Below are 20324 nucleotides of genomic sequence, written 5' to 3'. Positions count from 1 at the left end.
TAGTGGACGTGGTGGGGATTCCATAGTGAGCGCTATCAGTCGCAATTTGCTGAGTCAGATCCCGATTCAGGTGCTCTTCGTGATACTGATTTAGAGAGTTTTTAAGTAGATGCTCTGATGACCGAATGAGTGAGGATTTGTCGGTGTTCATGATCTTCGTGGTATCGGCTAAGTAGTGGCTGTGGCACCTGTAGTCCCATAATTGCTCATACTCCTAGACTCTATCAAAGCCTGAGATGATTCCCTTAATATACGAACTATTTTCGGGATCTTATCTCTTTGGGCTGAATTTTTGAAATTCTGTCTCCTCTTTCCTACTGCTAAGTGCCCATTGTTCCAAACTGGGTATCTGCTCGTTCGCAGTTGCATAGGTTTGCAGCCATTCCAGCCTAGTGAGTATTTTCGTACAATATTTAACTTTACAAAATAAAACTTTAGAAAATAAAATCGGGAAACCTGCGAAACAGCAGGAGTCGTCTTCAATTTGAATGCTCTTTAAAAAGGAGGCCCGGGTTCCCGGCTATAAAGGTGCAAAATGCCGCTAGTCTTGGCTTGGCTAGACATCCTACTGTCGTGGTGCTAAAACATGCCAACATACTGAACAGAATCTGTTGATTTTACAACATTGCAACGTGACAAAAGAACCATACAGAAAATATCTGAATTCAAGGAATTTGCAATTATGCTCATCATATCGAGGAAATAAGAACCATCTACTAAATACGACGCACCACAATCAGTACTATGCCCCGGTCTCTGGTCATTCACCATATATCTCACCATTCCTCTAAACCCCAAAAAGCCCGAACTTCTCTAATTTCAAACTCGATAAATCCAACAAATCTCTAAATAATCATCGAAATTGTTTTCATCACCGCCTCTTCATACCCTCCACCTTACTGGCTGCGAATCAGTTATACCCTCGGTACAGCCCACAACGAACCGCCCTCAGCCACCTCGAAAACACATATAAATAGAGGAATCGCCACCTCAAAACTTCAACTTCAAAAACCCTCTTCCCTCGTCCCCCCGCCCCTATTTCCTAGACCGCTCCCCCAGAAAACCGGTATCTCCTCTTCCGACCTGCGCCTACACTTTCGCACCATCAACCCTCCACTATCTCCCAACCTACTACCTTCCTTCTTTCCTTGACATCAACAAAAACTCATGTCTTACGAAAGGGTGGACGATATGCCGGTACTTCCGCCTGCGTATGTTCACGAGGAGGAAGACGAGACGGCGTTTGCGCTGGGCTCAGGTAGCCTGGTGCCACCGATTGAACAGTTTGAGATTGATGACGACGAAATTTACGAGCCGGTCAAACGTGACAGCGTGATCAAACGGTTCGTGTTTGTCAGCAAACGTTGTGCATTCACCTTCAGAGACAAGGTTGTGGATCCGATGGTCCGCTGCATGAAGCCCGTAGCTGAAGGATACAGTTTCTTCAAGAGGCTGTATGAGCTGCAGTTGCTCAAGCTCGGGAACCCCTTGGTGGTCAAGCGGTTGCTCTATGTGCTTTTTGTGGTGACGTTGATCTTTGTCATTACGGAAAATGAGGACACCGAGGGAATCAACGGCACCTCCGGAGGCGCCTTCTCTTCCGGCCACTTCTACGACACAGATAAGCTAGGCGACACCTTGGCTCATTACATCGAGGGCAAAACGCTCCAAGAGAACTTGGAGTACCTCAGCTCGATGCCCCACATGGCCGGCACCATGGGCGATTTGGCCTTGGCTCGGTACGTCGAAAGCTACTTCCACAATAATGGCATCAACAACGTGGACTTCCACGAGCTCGAGACGTTTCTTAATTTCCCCACTGGTGACTCGTACGTCAGGTTGGCCGACGGGTCTATCAGGGCGTCCTTGGGTCCGCAGAGCGGACACGAGCAACTCATGGCATTCAACCCAAACTCACCTAGTCTGGACGGTGAGATTGAGGCCCCCTTCATCTTTGGAAATTTCGGCGATGCTGAAGATTTGCAAAAAATAGTGGACGCTAAGATCGACCTTAAAAACACTGTGCTTATCGTCAAGCACGGAGGTGTCACTCCTGAGGCAAATAAGGTCTATGCTGCGCACCAACTAGGCGTGAAGGCTGTGGTATTTATCTCACCAAAGGTGCTGTTTGCAGGCGAAGTTGAGGAGGATGCTATCAAAAAGACGAATGTCGGTCTCTGGAGGTACAGCGCCGGTGATGTTCTCAGGCCAGGCTGGTCGAAACACGCTACGTATTTCTCCAACACCGACTGGGAGCATTCAGAAGCGACTGCCAAGATTCCCTCCATCCCCGTTAGCTGGAAGGATGGTATGGCCTTTGTAAGCAAGCTCAAAGACAAAGGTGTTGACTTCGGCGATGGTTACTTTTCCGGTAGCATCGACAAGAACCCCAAGATCAAGCTTCAAGTTAAAAATACGGAACGCATCAACCATCCAATTTGGAACATTGTTGGTCACATACCCGGCCGCGAACAACCTGAAAAGGGTGTCCTTTTTGGAGCCGCCCGTGATTCTTCATGCTACGGAACCATGTCTTCCGCTAGCGGCACCGCCGCATTGCTTGAATTGGTTAAGATTTTCTCTGGCCTTCAAAGAAAGTACAACTGGACTCCAGCCAGGTCATTGTATTTTGTGTCATTTGATGGAACAGAGAATAACCTCGCTGGCAGTGCTAAGTGGGTGGAAACTCGTAAAGACTCGCTCATGAGTGAAGGCTACACCTACGTCGATATAAACGGCTTGGTCTCTGGAGACACCTTGTCCATCCAGGCGCACCCTGTTATTCAAAACATTGTCAAAGACGCTATGAAGAAGGTGCACCTCACAGAGTCTCAGAAGGGTGATTCTCTTGGCACTCTTTACGATCTTTATAAGGCTCAAAATAATGGCAAAGACGACATCGAATACAGCATGTTGGAGGAGAGAAACTACATTCCTTTCATAAATGAGATCAATATGCCAGCGATGGATATATCATTCAAGGGTGAGGAGTTCGTCGAAGGAACATGCGTCGATAACTTTAAAGCATTCACCGATAAGAAGTTTGATCCTGGAGTGAAAAAGCATAAGCAATTAGTCGAGGTGATTGCTAGAGTTGGACTCGAGCTTGTTGAGAATCCAATGATCCCCTTCGACTTTGAAATGCTTGCCCGGCAATTGGCTGATCATGAGAAGGACCTCGAACAGTACGTTGCGGATCAGATAAATGCATACCCTTCTCCGGTCAATACGAAGATTACCTTCGACAATTTGAAGCAGGCAATCGGCAAACTCCTGCGTGACGCACACCTGTTACGAGTTCAGCAGAATGAATGGAAGAACTTTATCGACGCAAGCTCTATGGAGCCACCAGTGTTTGCAGCCACCAGACGTCTGATGAATCAAAATATGGTGTTATTTGACTCATACTTCCTCAGTAATGATGCTCAGCGCCCGAGAATTGGGTACGCTAACTACCTCTACGGAGCACCATTTGATGCACCTTCTACTGACGATTCTTTGAAGTATCATTGGAATAGTTTCCCAATGGTTCGTGATGCTGCATCTGAGGGTAAGTTTGGGCAAGTTCAAACGGAGATCGACCGCGTTGCTAGTCAGATACTATCTGCTTGTACGGCGATCAACCCAAGGGGTTAATTTTGTGTAACATAGTGTGGTTGAATGGAATGGATTTTGGGAAGTGATTGTAGCACTATGGCATTTTGCTGGTTGATGACCAGATTGTCATGCCTGCCACCCTTCGTTTGTGTTTTACAGTTTGATTACGGTGTTTTGGTTATGTTTTGTCTTTTTCCTTCTCTATATGCTCTGTTATCACGCTATTTGTTCTTTCCACCGCGTTCCTGAGGTCGGGCTGACACCCATGAAGATCTAGCGTGATGAAGCCATCTGCTTCGTCATCTCGAAACTCGCAATCAACTCCCGAACATTTCTTATCATATCTCGACATATCTAGTTGATTTCGAATGTCGTAACGTAGTACTTTCGGTACTCGAAATGTAGCTGTTTCAGTGGACTTTTTGATTGTTTCCAAAAGTCTCAGGAGACTCTCCTTAGCCTGGATTACCAGTGTACTCGATCCTCCCATTATCTGAACACGATGATGATCATCGAAAGAGCCACTCGAATCGTTAAAAAGGTAGCCATATGTCAACACGGCTGTTCCTAAGCTGGTTTTCACTTTGTGCAGCCGTTCCAATTCCAGCATGTTGGAAAAATCCCTTCCACTGACTCGAGCAAAGAAACTTTCATCGATATCACACACCTCTGTGAACATGTAGGGGATGAATTTCCTGACCTTCTCTTCAATCTCACATTTGAGGGCATCAACATAGACCCGGTTACCCGTAAGTGTGACAATAGACACGTCCGAGGTGCTCGTCAGCCAAGTTGGCTTATTGGGTTGTCCATCCTTCCTAACTATGTGCGGTTTTATGCCATACTTTTCCTTGAAATCAGACAAATAGTAGTAACTCTTGAGATCATAAACCAACAAAGACGGAATTTCGAATACCACGGTGTATACCTGCTGCTCTTTCTCGCACTGCAAAATCTGGTTGATGAGAGTGACGGTCTTCTCCACCCGCTCAGTTTCGTCAAACAACGTTATCATGTCCTTGCAATCTTCATCCCCGTCACAATGGAACTCCATTTTGCATCCATCTGTTAGGTAGCTCACCTTGAGAAGCGGCTGTGTAATTGAAGGGACATTTAAAACAACTTTCGATCTGCTTTCTACTTCCCGCCTTAATGCCTCCAAAAATGATCTGAAATCCGATTCCGGTAGCTGCCTGTAAAAGAGAGCGTGTTGGCATACCAAATGCCTGCGATGTAATGCCAAAAAATCTTTTCCCACATTAAATACCGCCTTCTCCCGCCATGGTTCAGGAAGACTTTCCCACAACTTACTTCTAATATCATTTGGAAGCTGTAGATTCCAGATGAGATTTCTATCAAAGCAGAGGTAAAGGTCACTGGGCTTCAACGATTCAATGATACATTCTACTTGACTGATAGAAAGCATCACATCCTTTTCTTGGAGTCCAAACACCTCGATGTATTCAACGTTGTGAAAATCTTTCTCTGGATACTCACCAAAAACAGAATTCTCGTTCAATAACCTTTTGGCCCGTTCCCTTACTTGATACAACGACAACACTCTCCTAACATGTTCAATGTTACCACCGTGAAGATCTATCAACATGAGTCTATGAGAAAAATATTTTGCAATGTGTTCAACAATCATCTGACAAGCCGTCGTTACATCCGCTCTTTGGCCCTTGATTATTATTTTCGTTTCGGCCTTCTTTTCATTTTCTTTTAAATCTTCTGTTTCAACATTCTGGAGAGAGCTCATGAAACCGGTGTACCTCAATGCAGTAGGAATTACTATCGAGTCACATTCGAGATCGGCAAAGGAGCGAAGAAGCTTCATAACTTCATACACTGTATCCTTGTGGCCTTCCACTGCTAACGTATCAATTGGTGAATAGCCAGTAAAAATGGATACATCATTGAAGCACTCCTCGGCCCTTTTTCTCGCTTCGTAACGATATAATCCGTGCGGGAAGTGACAAAACTCGACAACTTGTAGCAGTGCAACTTCCAAAATTTGTTTTTTTGCTGCCATACAATCCACTTGGCTGCCCATCACCTTCACTTCCACCGAAGCGACATAACGAACATCACCCGACGGGTCTTGTTTGAAAATCGCAAGCTGATCACCATCATGATATTTCTCTAAATCGAATGGTTTACACAAGCGCCTGCGGTCAATTTTGATGTCAACATTGTTCTTTCTTTTGATGGCTCTCACTGTGCTTCCCTTTGTTCCAACTACAGCACGTCGTGATCTTGAGGGAATATCAAATGTGATCTGAGATTTGCTTCGAAACTTCTGCTTGATGAGTGTCCTGGCCTTCTTCACGCCTTCCTGGCTTCCATGAAGCAAGAAGTTGGTCTCATCCTTTGTCTTCGACATCTTCACAACAGCTCTGCTTGAAATGCAAATCCGACTTATAGCTTTCTGCATCTCATCCACAGGCATCACCTTGAGCTCTTCATCTGCCACAGTGAAGTGATCGTAAGTGGGACTTAAGGAATTTACAGATGGGACAATCATGGTCTATGGTAATGAAGAGGTAGACTCTCCTGAAATATATAGACGATTGATTGAACAGTTCATTTCACTTGACTCACAATGTTTGCCACCGATGCTCAATTGGGGTAGTAGGTCTTTGCCACTTTCTTTATTATCAAGTGACTCATCTGATTGAAGGTCGCGACTGCGTCCCATGAAATGGGACCAGACATTATTGTATTACTTTCATCTCTTTTCTTAGGTGAAATCTGCTCAATTGCCCCTTATACAACTTCCACTGATGTTGTAATCCTTTTTTCTAGTTTCGTTTTCGAACCCCAAAGAAAGAAAGCTCTACAGCTCCTGATATTCGAATACTGAGCTTCCTGTATATGTTATCCTGCATACATACTGCTTTTATAAAAGACGATATAATAAACCTGCATTCATTGCCTTTCAGAAATCCTCTCGGTGGCCAAGCTGGCTAAGGCGCGAGACTGTAATGTGATTGTAATCTTGAGATCGGGTGTTCGACTCACCCCCGGGAGATTTCTTTTTACATTTTAATTTTTTTTTTTTTCAATATGCTCTATTAGTATATTTTATTGTTGGGGTGCTGCAAGGGCTACTAGATCTTCGAGGTAGAAGTCTCGCGACCTCAGTTGCGGATCAAGAGCATGGACAGCCTCTGTGAGTTTGCTCAAATACTCGAAATTGAGACCGCTGGGGCCTTTGCTCTTCTTGATAACCGCAGCAGTATCCTGGACGGTTTCAGGACCAACAAACGCCTCATTGTCGATAGTCCCGATGTAGATGAAGGACTCGATAAATAAGTCTCCGTCCTGGTTTCTTGGTATTTTGCTCACCACCGCCTCGGCCTCGTTGGGAACACTGTGGACGTGGAACCTCACCTTGTGGAGCGTGTATCCATTCTTTTCCCGGACGTCAAGGTACGCTTTCATTTCTTCCACATGTTCCGGTGGAACGTAGTATGCCACACCCCAGACCTTCAAGTCGTCCTCCTCAAGTTCGTCGATTTTGTGCTTCACATCATGAATGTTGTTCGCCAAAGCCTCGCTGGGAAGATTAGCCACTGACTCCGTAGCGATATTCAGCTCACCAACCTTTGGGTTGAGCTCATATGTGTACAAGTCATTGTGGAATCTGGAGTGGTCTTTGAGGTCTTGCAATGACATGAGAGTAGCCACTCTGCCTGGGCTTTCTGGAGTGCCTCTGTGGTCCGAGGAGGACTGCCAGAATCGACGAATGTAGCCTTTAAGAGTTCCAGTGACTCTGAAGTCGTAAAGTGGAGGAGGTTTGAAGATGAGCAGGCCGTAGCCGATGATCCACATTCCTTCTATTGTCATGGCGGGCTGGTTTTTCTATGAGTGGGTCTTTTGACTTTGTGGTATAGGTTTAGCCCAGATCTATATCTATTAGTGGAGTTGATGAGAATAGAACTGTGGATCCAACTGAGTATCGTGTACACCAGTGCCTCCTGTACCACCCCAACGGTTTGGCAGATCAAAGTCATTTTTGTCATGCGAGGATGATCTTGATAAGTTGGGGTAGATCATGAATTTTTGATACAAGGAAGGAAGTGGTAGATGTTTGGTATTGTGTTGGTGTAAGCAAGTGAACCTTCGTTGCAGCCGTTTCGCAGCCACTTAGCCCACAATGCCTCAAGTGTTGGCGTAGGGTCAATGTATGAATTATTTTTGGAAAGATGAAAATGGAAGATCTGGATGGCTTAGATGAGGAGTAGAACTTAAATGGAAACCAGGTAAAAAATTCATCAACGTTTGACTTCAGCTTGTGTCTTCCATCACAGTTTTACAACAAAGAGACGTACAGTGACCATTCCTCCAAGGAACACCTTGTACCTAGCAAGGTCAAAACAACCCAATTTTTTCTATCCCATTCAAAAAAAACAATATTCCCAAACCGTCGCACCGGAAGCTTTTGTGTTCATTCTTCCCTACCAACACCGTTAGTGCTACAAACCAGCACAAGCTTGCTTGCCTCCTCAACTTCCCACCATTTAAGCGCCGGCCAATCACAGACCCACAAATGAGAGATATTCAATTTCCTTAAAGCGACTCAAAACTTGCCATCCCATTTTAGTGTTCCATTGGCACCCTCTGTACGGTGACCTCACTGTGAGACATCCTCAGCCTTGCTTGCGTGCTTCCCGTACATTCCCCTCCATTCTCCACCTCTATCTCTCGCCAATAACAAAAGATCGTCTTCGGATCAGGAGTCACACTTCACATAGACCGCTGTAACGCCTCGATTTTGATACCCATTGTGTGGACTAAAGTAAACGATACCATCTATTGTTAGATAAGCGCTTACCTAAGCCTGCCTGATGCATCACCCCGGACTACCCCTAGGCCGATTGAACCGTCTGATAAGAAAACAAGTAAAAGTTTCCAAAAAAAAAAAAAAAAAATCTCCTCGATTAGCATCTTTCAAATAGTACACCTGCAACCCCAGACGTCAAATACCTGTCATTCGGCTTCTCTAGCTTTGTTCGTTTCTTGGCGGCCTGCATACTCCCCTACCACACATCATCACGAAAACCGTCTTTCCGATAACAAATGTACACCAATGTGGTCCCAGCTAGAGGTATGTCGGTCCCGTTTTTCCGTTTATGTGCCATATTTTTACTAACCCCAGATTGAACAGTCTCATATTGCTTACGCATGTGTTGGAATCTTCAGTACGCTCTTCTCGCTAGCGTCTCTCTTTGTCAAGGAACGGTTGTACATTGGTGAAGCCACCGTGGCGACTATCGCCGGCTTGATCTTCGGACCTCACTGTCTAAACTGGCTAGACCCGATCAACTGGACGAATTCCGACCATTTGACCTTGGAGATATGCAGAATTGTCTTGTGTATCCAGATTGTCGCTGTGGCGGTCGAACTTCCTAGAAAATACATGAAGAAACACTGGCTCAGTGTCACCATCTTCTTGCTACCTGTCATGACTTGTGGCTGGTTGGTTGTTGGTCTTTTTATTTGGGCCCTTATACCGCATTTCAACTTTGCTGATGGTCTTTTGGTGGCGGCTTGTGTGACTGCTACTGATCCTGTCTTGGCTGCTGCTGTCGTTGGTAAGGGTAAGTTCGCAGAGAGAGTTCCTGGACATTTACGTAACTTGCTTACGGCCGAGTCGGGCTGTAACGATGGTATGGCTTTTCCGTTTATTTTCCTTGCGCTCAACTTGGTCACTCAGGCAAATCACGCTAGAGAGGTTGTCAAGGACTGGTTTACACTTACAATCTTCTGGGAGTGTTGCTTCGGCGTTGTTTTGGGTGTCTTTCTCGGATACTCTTTAAGAAAGGCGGTGGCATTTGCTGAAAACAAGGATCTTATCGATAGAGAGTCCTTTTTGGCGCTTTTCGTCTTCCTCGCCTTCGTGTCTGCCGGTGTCGGCTCTATGCTTGGTGTTGACGATCTTTTGGTTTCGTTTGCTGCCGGCACAGCGTTCGGCTGGAACGGTGAATTCGCTAGAAAAACTGAAGAGTCGCATGTTTCGACCGTCATTGACTTGCTTCTCAACTTGTCTTTCTTCGTTTACTTTGGTGCTATCGTCCCTTGGCCTGATTTCAACAACAGTGATCTCGGTCTTGACGTTTGGCGCTTGATCATTCTTGCGTTCGTCATCATCTTCCTTAGACGAATTCCAGCCGTGCTCGCCTTGAAGCCGTTCACTCCTGATGTCAAGACATGGAGAGAAGCTTTGTTCTGTGGCCACTTTGGCCCTATCGGTGTGGGTGCCATTTTCGCCGCCATTCTTGCTAGAGGTGACTTGGAAGCTCACTACACTAATGAGGAGACCCCATTGGCAAACCTCACCGATGAAACATTCCCCATTACCAGCTCATCAAATGTATCTGGCCTATCGTCTGCTTCATCGTTATCACCTCGATCATTGTTCATGGCTCCTCGGTGGCCGTCTTGACTCTAGGCAAACGTTTGAACAGAATGGCAATCACAATGACCACAACCAATACTCATGATCAAGGTCCTTCCTGGATGTCTCGTTTGCAGAAGCTCGACAGAACTACTACTTCCTACTCCTTGCACAGTATCGACACGGCCCATCCTGATCTCAAACCAGAAGACACAGCCTCTTCTCAAACTGGAGCCAAAGTTAGACCTTCTGGAGGCGCTAGGAGGAAGAGAATGCAGAAGAAGCACAATAAGCGTGAGAGCAAAACCACCGACGATGGAAGACATCGTCCTCAAACTGAGGTTTTGCAGTTGGGCAAATCACATTCCCAAGGACCCACCAAAAGCGATGGTGGCGATTCTGGCGATACCTCTTCTACGTTTGCTGAGAAGAACGAGAACATTGACAATGATATCAATGAAGAGACATTGAAAGAGGTCAGAAACAAAATCGCTGTCGATTCAGGTAAGCCTCTTGAGGACCTTGATCCAGACACTGACCAAATTCCCGCCGCTATTTATAAGGAGGGCAACCATATCATAGTAGAGGATCAGGAAGGTGAAATCATACAAAGCCTTCCAATGAGAGCTCTTGAACAATGCCAGGAGACACCATCGAATGCAGAAAATGTCAGTATCCATTCCATGAATTCATTGAGACGCCATATGTCGCAGTTCTCAGCCACGTCCCACAACCTGGGACTTTCTTCCAAGAGTGGTGAATCCATTGGCAAGAAAATAACAAGAACAATGAGTCGTAAAAAGAAGGCGTTCGTCAAGAAAGATGGAGGCAAGAAATTCTTTGCTCACCAGGTTGATAATTTAATCGTTATTGAAAACTCCGACGGTGAAGTCGTCAGACGTTACAGAGTCAACAAGCACGTCAATCCAAACAAGCAAACCACCAGAGCAAGACTGGGTTCCATCGTCAACAAGGCTTTGTCTCTTGTGGGTATCAAAAACAAAGAACCGTCACCAGCTGATGCAAATGCAGCCAGAGAATCGGCTCTTGACTCTCCTCTTCCCGTTGGAGAGTCTGAGAAAGTTGTGATCCCCCATGAAGAATCGCCACACCACGATGAAGAAAAATTCAACAACTCGATGCAACGCAAACTCAGTGGTCTTATTGAGGCTGAGACTGGTGTGGACAGTAATCATGTCGTCCTCAAGGAAGAAGAGCCGTGCGACACTGATGAGTACAACGAGCTGGAGGATGAAGAGACCGAGGTTGAAAAGAAAAGAAGACTAGCTGCATTGGGACAACTCTCGCACGAAAGAGATGCTAGTGACGAAGAACGTTAATTTAATGAGGTAGCATTAGCTCTATATAGCATTTGGCATTACATCCATGGTTTAGCAGCCACCGGTAATTTTACATATCTTATTTAATGAGCAGCCTTTGGCGCATTTGGCAACTTGGCCAAGGCAGCCTTAATGCCGGCCACACCCTTGAGCAAGTCCTCCTCGGAGATGACCAAAGGAGGAGCCAAACGGATGATGTTGTCGTGGGTAGGCTTGGCCAAAACGCCCTCGTCCTTCATGAGCAAGCAGAGGTCCCAAGCGGTCCTGCCGTTGGTCTTAGCCTCGTCAATGACAATGGCAGACATTAAGCCCTTGCCTCTGACTTCGGAGATGATGCCGCCAGCCTCGGACTGCAAGCTCTCCAACTTTTGGCGCAAGAGGGAGCCCAAGGTGTTGGCTCTCTCAATCAAGTTCTCGTCCTTGACAACCTGCAAAGCAGCCATGGCCACACGACAAGCCAATGGGTTACCACCGTATGTGGAGCCGTGGGAGCCAGGTGTGATGGTCAGCATGATGTCTTTGGAGGACAAAACAGCAGAAACGGGGTAGACACCACCGGAAATGGCCTTACCCAAGAGAATAACGTCAGGCTTGACGTTCTCGTAGTGCTCGTAGCACAACATCTTACCGGTCCTGGCAACACCGGTCTGGATCTCATCGCAGATCAACAAGACATTGTGCTTTTTGCAAAGCTCTTGCACTCTGGTGAAGTAGTCGGCAGGAGGTACCACGATACCAGCCTCACCCTGGATAGGCTCCAACAAGATGGCAGCGATCTTGTCGCCAGCGTTGTTGAAAGCCTTCTCGACGTCCTCAATGACACCGTATCTCAACAAGGTGCCACGTGGCTCGCCTGGGATTTGAGGACCCACCCCATTGAGGTAAGGACCAAAGTTGGTGGTGGCCTCGGAGTCGGTGGACATGGAGATCACACCCAAGGTTCTGCCGTGGAAGTTGTCGACAGCGGACAAGACAATGGCCTCGTCTTCCTTGATGCCCTTCTTGACGTAACCCCATCTTCTGGCCAACTTGAGGGCGGTCTCGACGGCCTCGGCACCGGTGTTCATGGGCAACACCATCTCGTAGTTGAAGAACTCGGTGATGTACTTGGCGAACTGGCCAAACACGTCGGACGAGAAGGCTCTCGAGCACAAGGTCAACGTGTTGGCCTGCTCCACCAAAGCCTCGGTGATCTTGGGGTGGCAATGGCCCTGGTTGACAGCAGAGTAGGCAGAAAGGAAGTCCAAGTACTCTTTACCCTCAGGGTCCCACACATGCGCACCTTTGGCCTTGTGGAAGACCACGGGGAGAGGGTGGTAGTTGTGGGCGGAGTACTCCTCCTCGTACTGCTTGGCTGTTGCTGAAGAAATAGACATTTTGGTTTGCGGGAAAAAGTCTGGGGATTCGGCTTGCCTTTATACTGTTCTCCATCGCTCTATCTTGCCTATAGGTGCACTGCGCGGCGTGGGTTGCCGTTCTGGGCGCGCCTGGGGAACCATGATCGCTCCGGCAAGAAATCGCCGTCCCCTAGGTGCAACTCAAGGCGAGCCCCGAGGAGGGATTTTTGGAAAAAGCGTATTGGGTGGTGATTTGGGGCAATTTGAGTTTTGGCTTTTTGGAAGAGGGGTGGGAGTGTCTGTGGTGTGTGGGTGCTTTTCAAGTTTAATCAATGCTGGATGATTGGAGATCTGGTATTGGTGGTTATCGCTGCGTGGTACTCCGAGCAAGATGCGCCCCATACCACATGGGCTGGATCTATGAGGGGCAGGCAAGTCTGGGTTTTCTGTAGCGAGTGTTTTCAGAAAGCGAGGGTGAATCAAGTGTGATTTGAATACTTTTTGATCACTGGAAATTGGTCCTTTGAAGATCGTTTGGGTATTGCTGAATGGCTGCGAAATCCGAAAGCGGAATATGGTTTTACTGACAGGAATGAGCCGATCTGAAGGGAGACGCCTCCATTGATCTCGATCTGCATGTCGATATTCGAATCGATTTGAAGTATTGTTGCTTTTTTTGCTTTTTGAAGAATTACCTGTCCACGTTTGTGGAATGCTGCTGGGCTTGGCGCTAAGCATCATGACCTTCGGATAATTGTCGTGAATTTGGCGTAGCCATGCCTCAATTGATTGCTTTAGTTGAAGGATGTACAACGTTAATTGAGGTTTTGTAGTAGGGTCCTCAAAAAGTCATCACTTCGGTAGTCACTGTGGTAAATATTGTTTGATTGTGAAGACAGTCTAGGTCACACGCCCTAGAGGAATATCGCTGCAGACCACTTAGATTCTAATCCGCTTTTTTGATATTTCTTGTCTCGAATCGTTGAGTAAATCTCTTCTTCGTACCCTTTACGTGCTGAATCAGACCTCTACCCACAACCAATTCGAGATAAAAGTTGTCATATATATGAATTCAACTATCGAGAAAAACGTAGGGCTGTTTTCTCTTACCATAAAAAGTCTTTTTCTAAGATTGCATCGCCTCGACACCTCTCATGGCAGAATCTCAAATCCACAAACCTCAATGCTTCACTTGCATGCTGCGCCATCTGAAACATTACCAGTCAACCTTTGCACGATTTTGAAACTCCTCTAGCAATACACTTGATCAAATTCCAGAAGCCCGTGATCTCTTCAAAAATCAAAAATTCAATCCCCAAAGGCTTGAGCCGTTCATGTAACTCCTCCGATATGAGCCTCACCTTATCGGTGGCTGCGAAAGCACGTCATTGACCTGGCACCACGAACATCAACACATCATGAAACTCATAATTTCTCAATTTTAGTACTTCAGAAAGCCAAATTCCCCAGTCAACTCAAACGCATCAAAAACCTCTCCTCTTATGAATCGGTCCACTTACACCTGGGCCCATGATGCGTCCTCCACATAACGTGTGCTCATTTACACCGTTTAGGAAGGAGAAAAAAAGTGATCTCGACTTCACCCCTGTCATCTGATACACCTCGTTCAACCCATATAAACAAAAACAATCCCTTCATTCTCATGACTATGGAACATCCTACGAAACGCTCACAGACTCAGGGCTTCCAGCCTCAGCATGAAAACCCAGACATCGCCTCGTTGGCTACCATCGGCATGAGAATCAGAAAGCTGGTCGCTGATGGCTACTCTGTTTCCCACGAGGCTTCTTACGACCGTGGCATGCCTCAACGTACTTTCAACAGAGTGCCTCTTCCTAACAACATGGATATGCCACCTCCATTGACGAATCAGGGTTCGACCTTCCAGTCAGGCTCCAATGTCTCCGAATGGGGCGCTTCGATGCCACTCCAAACGATGCCATTGCAGGGCAATGGTAAGAGAGGTTTCGAGGAGGACGAGCCTCGTCTTTTCGGTACCAACAAGCCCTCTTTGGAACAGTACAACAGCACATACGGCCAGTTGAAGTTCGACGAGGAGTTTTAGTGGCACCGGTTGCTTTATATGATTCACGAATGAACAAGTTAAAAAGGTAATAAAGATAGATTTTTGACGTAAGTTTTGTCGTAGGCGTGTTGCCGAGTGTGGTGGAGTCTTAGGAGCGAAGGAACCAGAGACTACTAATTCAGGTTTTTCATCGTAGTTCCTTTAAGTGTTTCTGTTCTATTTTTGGCTTTCACGAATAACTCTTTGAAAGTTTCAAGTATCTACAACGTGTTCTCCGTTGAATGTGGCTGAGAGCTGATTCTGTTCAAGTCTTGAAAATGTGTTTGCAATCTTCGGTGCAATTCCTTGGTGCAATCTTCCAAGAATTCAATAAACAGAATTCATGCTGATTACGTTACCTAGGAAGCAAAGACCAACTATTTCGATTAGAAGCCAACTGGTCCGTTGGCAGACTCTTACTATACACCTAAGCCACACGCATAGTGCTGCAACATCCAAGCCAGCCTTCCTCCCAAAGTATAAACAAAAATGTAATCAAAACTTATAAAAGTCTGCAATTCATTCATTTTCTTAAACCTTCACCACCTCTCTGCTCCGCCTGGCTCCATTTTGTGTAATTCATGCTCCGTGAGGCTGACGTATGCATCTCAAAGTCTAAAGAAGGTGATTCCCCTGAGACGGTTTTTTCACCCTTTCCAACTACAATGTCTTCTATTTGCGTCAAATCAGACAATCAAACACGATTCTCATCGCCAGCTGCCAAGAATGCACCCATATGTGAGCCTCCTACTTGGAGCAGTACATGCGATGCCACAGCTCCGAAACCCGGGCCCCCACGAAATAATTAATAGATGAAATTTTTCCCGAATCGATCTATAATCAGGATTATTTTGGACTGACCCACCAAAAGAATCTACCCCTGTAGACCTCTCTTCAGGTGTGTTCTATTCTTATCATCTCACAGGACTGCATTTCCTCGCTTCGAGAACCTCAAGCCTACTAAGCGCTTCTCACCACCAGAAACCACATAAACGCTCTTTACCAGGGCTATAGAAAAACACAGTTCACGTGCTGGTGAACGACATCCATCATGGGCTTCTTTCGAAGCTTAAAAAGTCTGGTATCCCGGCCTTTCCATAACCTATCGATCCAACAACGAATCCTTCAGTTCTTTCGTTTGGGAACGTCGCTTTTGACCATCGCTTTTGGTATCGCCTACTTGATTGCATCCTCCGATATCGAATCCACCTATTTGGCACGTATCAACTGTGCCCATTTAGATGTGGCGTTGGGTTTGTACAAGTCGTTAAGAAGCTCCATTTCATCCACAGGCACCTTAAATCAGGACTTGTTGCCTGTTGACAACGAACTCACGGATTCCGAAATCCATATCCTCACACAATACACAGAGAAACAGGTGGAGGACGCTGCCCAGTACATTTTGCTTGGTGCTAATGAATTTTGCATGATCTCCTATGACTATGTCACCCACGTGAAGGGTAACATCACGGAGGACTGCCAGTCGTACGACGGTATCGGTATCTTTGATTACAGAGCTATCATGCTGGAGGCTGGCCTTGATATCATTTTGGCTTACGCGTACGAGTCGAGTTACAAGAAGGACGATGAATACTCCCATCGATTAGAAGCGCGTAACAAGCGTTTTGGAGTTCTCAAGCCAGTCATGATATTCCAGGTTTTGGCCCAGGCGGCCATTATCGTTTACGGTCTTGTCCTATACAGCAACAGAGGCGGCGCCAAGGACCTATCGTCTATTCCCACTATCACAATGAACGGGTTGGCGCTTCTAGCTGTTGCTGCTGGTATAATCATGATCGTGGCTTCCTCTATTGCCATAAACGAACTACGATCTATGAAGAAGGAGATTGCAAAGGGAATGTCCAGCTACGGTGTGAAGATGATCTTGGGAGATGTTTTCCAGGCTCTCTTATGGTGCACGTTCGCCTTCTCCGTGCTCACGATGCTTCTGTGGGCCTTGCCTTTATGGTGCTCAAACCCTACGGATGATGGCTACAATTCTGACGACGAGATCACATACCACTATAGAGACGATCCAAACGATAACGACGGCGCCTACGTCGTCAAGCCATATCAGGTCTCGAGACAGCTCAAGCGTAACAAGACGAAGAAGTCTATTTCTCGACTCTTCGATGATGCAGCAAACTTTGAAAATGACCATGACCATCCTCCTAGATCCACCTCAGTGGAAAGCACTAGCTACCACGACAACGGACCATTTGCATCGCCCGATGACTACGAGGTCCGCGAACAGACATTTGAACCCGAAAGGGCTGAGCTGAGCAGCCATGTCCACACTGAAACTGAGCTTCGAAAGCTAGGTGCTACAATCACCCGCAAGTTTTCTGGCAGACGCAAGGACAGCTCAAAGTCTAAAAAAACGCCTCACCGGAACTGGATTCCGGAGAAGTCAACCACACATGATCTTCTTTACGGAGAGAATCACTTTTCGAACCACCAGTATCCACAAACGCTACCTGGTGTTGCTGAAGGTGGGTCATTGTCTCGGGCATCGACTCTCAACAAATTGAACACACCTAACCACTCTAGAAGTAACACAGGCGGAGGCCTCCAATCTCAGCCTCACCAAAACATGTTGATCCCAGATGCTAACAACAGCTATGAACGATCAGTCGACAACATCTCTGTTCTAGATGAGCAGGAGATGCAGTTGCTCGATAACAATCAATTTATAAACAAAATCGTTTAGACAGTCTTAGACACTCATTGGAGCTAGGGACTTATTCGCATACCTCGCATATATACTGACACAAATCGATATTTCACTAATACACTAGTTTTTTTTTGCAAATGAAAGAGGAAGATGATCTTGAAGAGCTTGCAATAGTGGATCGGCCCGCTCGAGGCAATGGCTATTTTATTCCTCAAAACACAACTATCTCTCATCAAGTGGTCTTCTGGATATGGCTCATTGCTGGATCTCTTTTATTCCTTGGGAGTCTATTTCCATCTCCCTATACTACCGCTATAAATAAGCTAGAAGTTGATGAAGGATCTGCTTCTTGGACTATGATTGCCAACGATGGTCTCCAGCTTTTTGCGTACTTCTCAGAGGATCTTGGTGGTAGTACCAAATCGACCATTCCTCACGATTGGCCTGTCGAAAAATGCATCTACACCTTCAGTCCAATGGGAATGTGTCGATTCAAAGATTCGGATTCGGATTTCGACTGTTATAGAGGTCGAGGTATGGATATTCCCAGTATGCTTGTGCTCGACATAGGAACTCAGGTTGGGTTGATTGGAGAAGTTGAAAATCCACAAGAGTTTGGCGAAAACACTCAAGAACTATACCAGGCTGCAATTAAAGAAATCAATCGAGTCATCAGACAAATTCAACAATCTGAAGATTCGGCAAACTTGGACTCCAGCAAGGTCCTGGTGATGCTCCAGTTGGAAAAGATTAGTGAGCTTTCCCTTGCAATCCAGACATTGTGGCTCGTGGCTGCCTTTAATTTTCTTGCAGTTGTTCTCATGGACTTGCTTTCTTTTATTTTCAACGGAAACGCAAGAAGAGTCTTTGAGGTAATGAGCCTCATACTCCAGGGATCTCTCTTTGTCCTTTTGCTTATACTTCTCTTTGGACATGGAGTGGGCTCGCCTTTCATCGAGGCATACTTACGTGACTACGGATTGCATTGGAGTCTTGGAATTACAACTGTCCTTCTTGCGTTCCATACGCTCTTGACAGGGATTTATTGTATCCTCACATGGTCATACATAGTCTAACCGTACACCTTCTTGAACGACTGTTCAAAGTCGGCAATTATATCGTCAATGAACTCGGTACCGATCGAGACTCTGATCAATTCCTTGGTGACACCAGAGCTGGCCTTCTCCTCCTCGCTCAATTGCTGATGAGTAGTGTAGTATGGAGCAATCACCAAAGTCTTGGAGTCACCAACATTGGCCAAGTTAGAAGCGACCTCCAAGTTGTCCACAACCTGGGCGGCTGCCTCCTGGAATGGGTCCTCGACCTTCTTGTCCAAGTCCTTGACACCCAAGGCCAAAACACCACCGTAGTGCTCGGTGTTAAAGTACTTCTTGGCCAACTCGTGGCTCTCGTGGGAAGGCAAGCCAACGTAGGAGACCCACTTGACGTGAGGAGACTTCTCCAACCACTGCGAAAGCTTCAAGGCGTTCTGGGACTGTCTCTCGATACGCAAGGACAATGTCTCCAAGCCCTGGAGCAAAAGGAAGGAGCCGAATGGGTTCAAAGCTGGACCCAAGTCTCTCAACAACTCAATTCTGGCGTGGCCAATGAAGGCAGCCTCGCCCAAGGCGTCGTTCAACACCAAACCGTGGTAGCCCTCGCTGGGTTTGGAGAATTGAGGAAACTTCTCGGGATACTGCTTCCAAGGGAACTTACCGGAGTCGACAATGACACCGCCAATGGTGGTACCGTGTCCGCCAATCCACTTGGTAGCGGAGTGCACCACAATGTCAGCACCCAACTTGATGGGACTCACCAAATAGCCGCCAGCGCCAAAGGTGTTGTCCACCACGACAGGCACGCCGTTGTCATGGGCGATCTTAATGATCTTTTCAAAGTCAGGAACATTGTACTTGGGGTTACCGATCGACTCGACGTAGATAGCCTTGGTCTTGTCGTCAATCAACTTGGCAAAGTCCTCGGAGAGTCGCCATTGACGAACCGCGTCTCAATGCCCAAACGCTTGAAAGCAACCTTGAACTGGTTGTAGGTGCCACCGTACAAGTACGAGGTGGAGACGATATTGTCACCAGCATGGGCCAAACCGCCAATGGTGATGAACTGGGCAGCCTGGCCAGAGGCCACTGCCAAAGCGGCAATACCACCCTCCAACGCAGCAATTCTCTTTTCGAAAACATCGTTGGTAGGGTTCATGATACGAGAGTAGATGTAGCCGGGGGTCTCGAGACCGAACAACTGGGCTCCATGCTTAGAGTCGTCAAAGACGTAGGAGGTTGTGGCGTAGATAGGGGGTGCTCTGGCGCCGTGAGGTTTCTCGACCTCCTGGCCAGCGTGCAACTGAAGCGTGTCAAAATGAGAAGGCATGGTTTTTGCTGAAAATTATCGGGGAAACGGCTGGTTATATAGTGGGCCGGGCCCAAATATGCAAATGCACGTGAGGCGGTATTGTCTGGGACCGATACCTTGGTGCATTGTCCCGCCACACTGTGGCGCTCAAGGTGGCTCCAACGTGAAAAAAATAATTTGCGTTTTAGAGACACGGTAATTTTGGTCGGTTATGGAAGTTTCGTACTGATTATTTCATTTGTTAGGTTTGGGTGTGTGGTATATTGCATGGAGGGAAGAAGAGCGATCGGGCTCGGCGACATTTCGGCAAGAGCCAATGGGGGCTTCGAAACTGGACATTGTTCTGGACGGTAGGAGAAAAAGTGCTTTTTTCGTAAAATGATTCAAATCGATGTCTCGTCAAAGCATCAGTGGGGCTTTGTGGCTGGTCCAGATGGGATATTTGCACCCAATGCATTAGCCTTGAGCCGCAGGGACGTGCAGCATAGTAGTATTGACATCTGGGTGACAATTTTCTTAGAGG

General features: G+C 46.7%; 9 protein-coding genes and 1 non-coding gene across 10 annotated transcripts; 6 read left to right on the top strand and 4 right to left on the bottom strand. All coding sequences in view use genetic code 12, as the record gives it.

Moving 5' to 3' along the window:
- Positions 1–1167: 1167 nt before the first annotated feature.
- On the top strand, positions 1168–3636 carry CXQ87_001787 (putative zinc metalloprotease; the record flags this gene model as incomplete). The annotated part of the gene is made up of 1 exon (XM_025480313.1): positions 1168–3636. One exon carries the CDS (start codon positions 1168–1170, stop codon positions 3634–3636), a length of 2469 nt encoding a protein of 822 aa, XP_025334613.1.
- A 139-nt stretch (positions 3637–3775) lies between these two features.
- CXQ87_001786 (uncharacterized protein) lies at positions 3776–6121 on the bottom strand (the record flags this gene model as incomplete). The annotated part of the gene is made up of 2 exons (XM_025480312.1): positions 3776–4690; positions 5006–6121. The coding sequence occupies 2 exons, from the start codon at positions 6119–6121 to the stop codon at positions 3776–3778; spliced, it is 2031 nt and encodes a 676-aa protein (XP_025334612.1).
- Positions 6122–6544: 423 nt separating this feature from the next.
- On the top strand, positions 6545–6628 carry CXQ87_001785. Its single transcript has one exon. It is a non-coding gene; the product is annotated as a tRNA-Tyr (tRNA).
- A 53-nt stretch (positions 6629–6681) lies between these two features.
- On the bottom strand, positions 6682–7446 carry CXQ87_001784 (gamma-glutamylcyclotransferase; the record flags this gene model as incomplete). The annotated part of the gene is made up of 1 exon (XM_025480311.1): positions 6682–7446. One exon carries the CDS (start codon positions 7444–7446, stop codon positions 6682–6684), a length of 765 nt encoding a protein of 254 aa, XP_025334611.1.
- A 1233-nt stretch (positions 7447–8679) lies between these two features.
- On the top strand, positions 8680–11337 carry CNH1 (Cnh1p; the record flags this gene model as incomplete). Its single annotated transcript, XM_025480310.1, has 3 exons — positions 8680–8715; positions 8759–9999; positions 10068–11337. The coding sequence occupies 3 exons, from the start codon at positions 8680–8682 to the stop codon at positions 11335–11337; spliced, it is 2547 nt and encodes an 848-aa protein (XP_025334610.1).
- Positions 11338–11420: 83 nt separating this feature from the next.
- CAR2 (ornithine-oxo-acid transaminase) lies at positions 11421–12713 on the bottom strand (the record flags this gene model as incomplete). Its single annotated transcript, XM_025480309.1, has 1 exon — positions 11421–12713. One exon carries the CDS (start codon positions 12711–12713, stop codon positions 11421–11423), a length of 1293 nt encoding a protein of 430 aa, XP_025334609.1.
- A 1624-nt stretch (positions 12714–14337) lies between these two features.
- Positions 14338–14760, top strand: CXQ87_001781 (uncharacterized protein; the record flags this gene model as incomplete). Its single annotated transcript, XM_025480308.1, has 1 exon — positions 14338–14760. The coding sequence occupies one exon, from the start codon at positions 14338–14340 to the stop codon at positions 14758–14760; it is 423 nt and encodes a 140-aa protein (XP_025334608.1).
- A 1051-nt stretch (positions 14761–15811) lies between these two features.
- ECM7 (Ecm7p) lies at positions 15812–17470 on the top strand (the record flags this gene model as incomplete). Its single annotated transcript, XM_025480307.1, has 1 exon — positions 15812–17470. The coding sequence occupies one exon, from the start codon at positions 15812–15814 to the stop codon at positions 17468–17470; it is 1659 nt and encodes a 552-aa protein (XP_025334607.1).
- A 320-nt stretch (positions 17471–17790) lies between these two features.
- On the top strand, positions 17791–18469 carry CXQ87_001779 (uncharacterized protein; the record flags this gene model as incomplete). Its single annotated transcript, XM_025480306.1, has 2 exons — positions 17791–18403; positions 18426–18469. The coding sequence occupies 2 exons, from the start codon at positions 17791–17793 to the stop codon at positions 18467–18469; spliced, it is 657 nt and encodes a 218-aa protein (XP_025334606.1).
- Positions 18470–18506: 37 nt separating this feature from the next.
- MET15 (bifunctional cysteine synthase/O-acetylhomoserine aminocarboxypropyltransferase) lies at positions 18507–19819 on the bottom strand (the record flags this gene model as incomplete). The annotated part of the gene is made up of 2 exons (XM_025480305.1): positions 18507–19412; positions 19433–19819. The coding sequence occupies 2 exons, from the start codon at positions 19817–19819 to the stop codon at positions 18507–18509; spliced, it is 1293 nt and encodes a 430-aa protein (XP_025334605.1).
- Positions 19820–20324: the final 505 nt, after the last annotated feature.

Source organism: Candidozyma duobushaemuli (assembly GCF_002926085.2).
Source record: "Candidozyma duobushaemuli strain B09383 chromosome Unknown B_B09383, whole genome shotgun sequence".
Taxonomy (NCBI): Eukaryota; Fungi; Ascomycota; class Pichiomycetes; order Serinales; family Metschnikowiaceae; genus Candidozyma; species Candidozyma duobushaemuli.
This window is presented reverse-complemented; position numbering and strand designations above follow the sequence as displayed.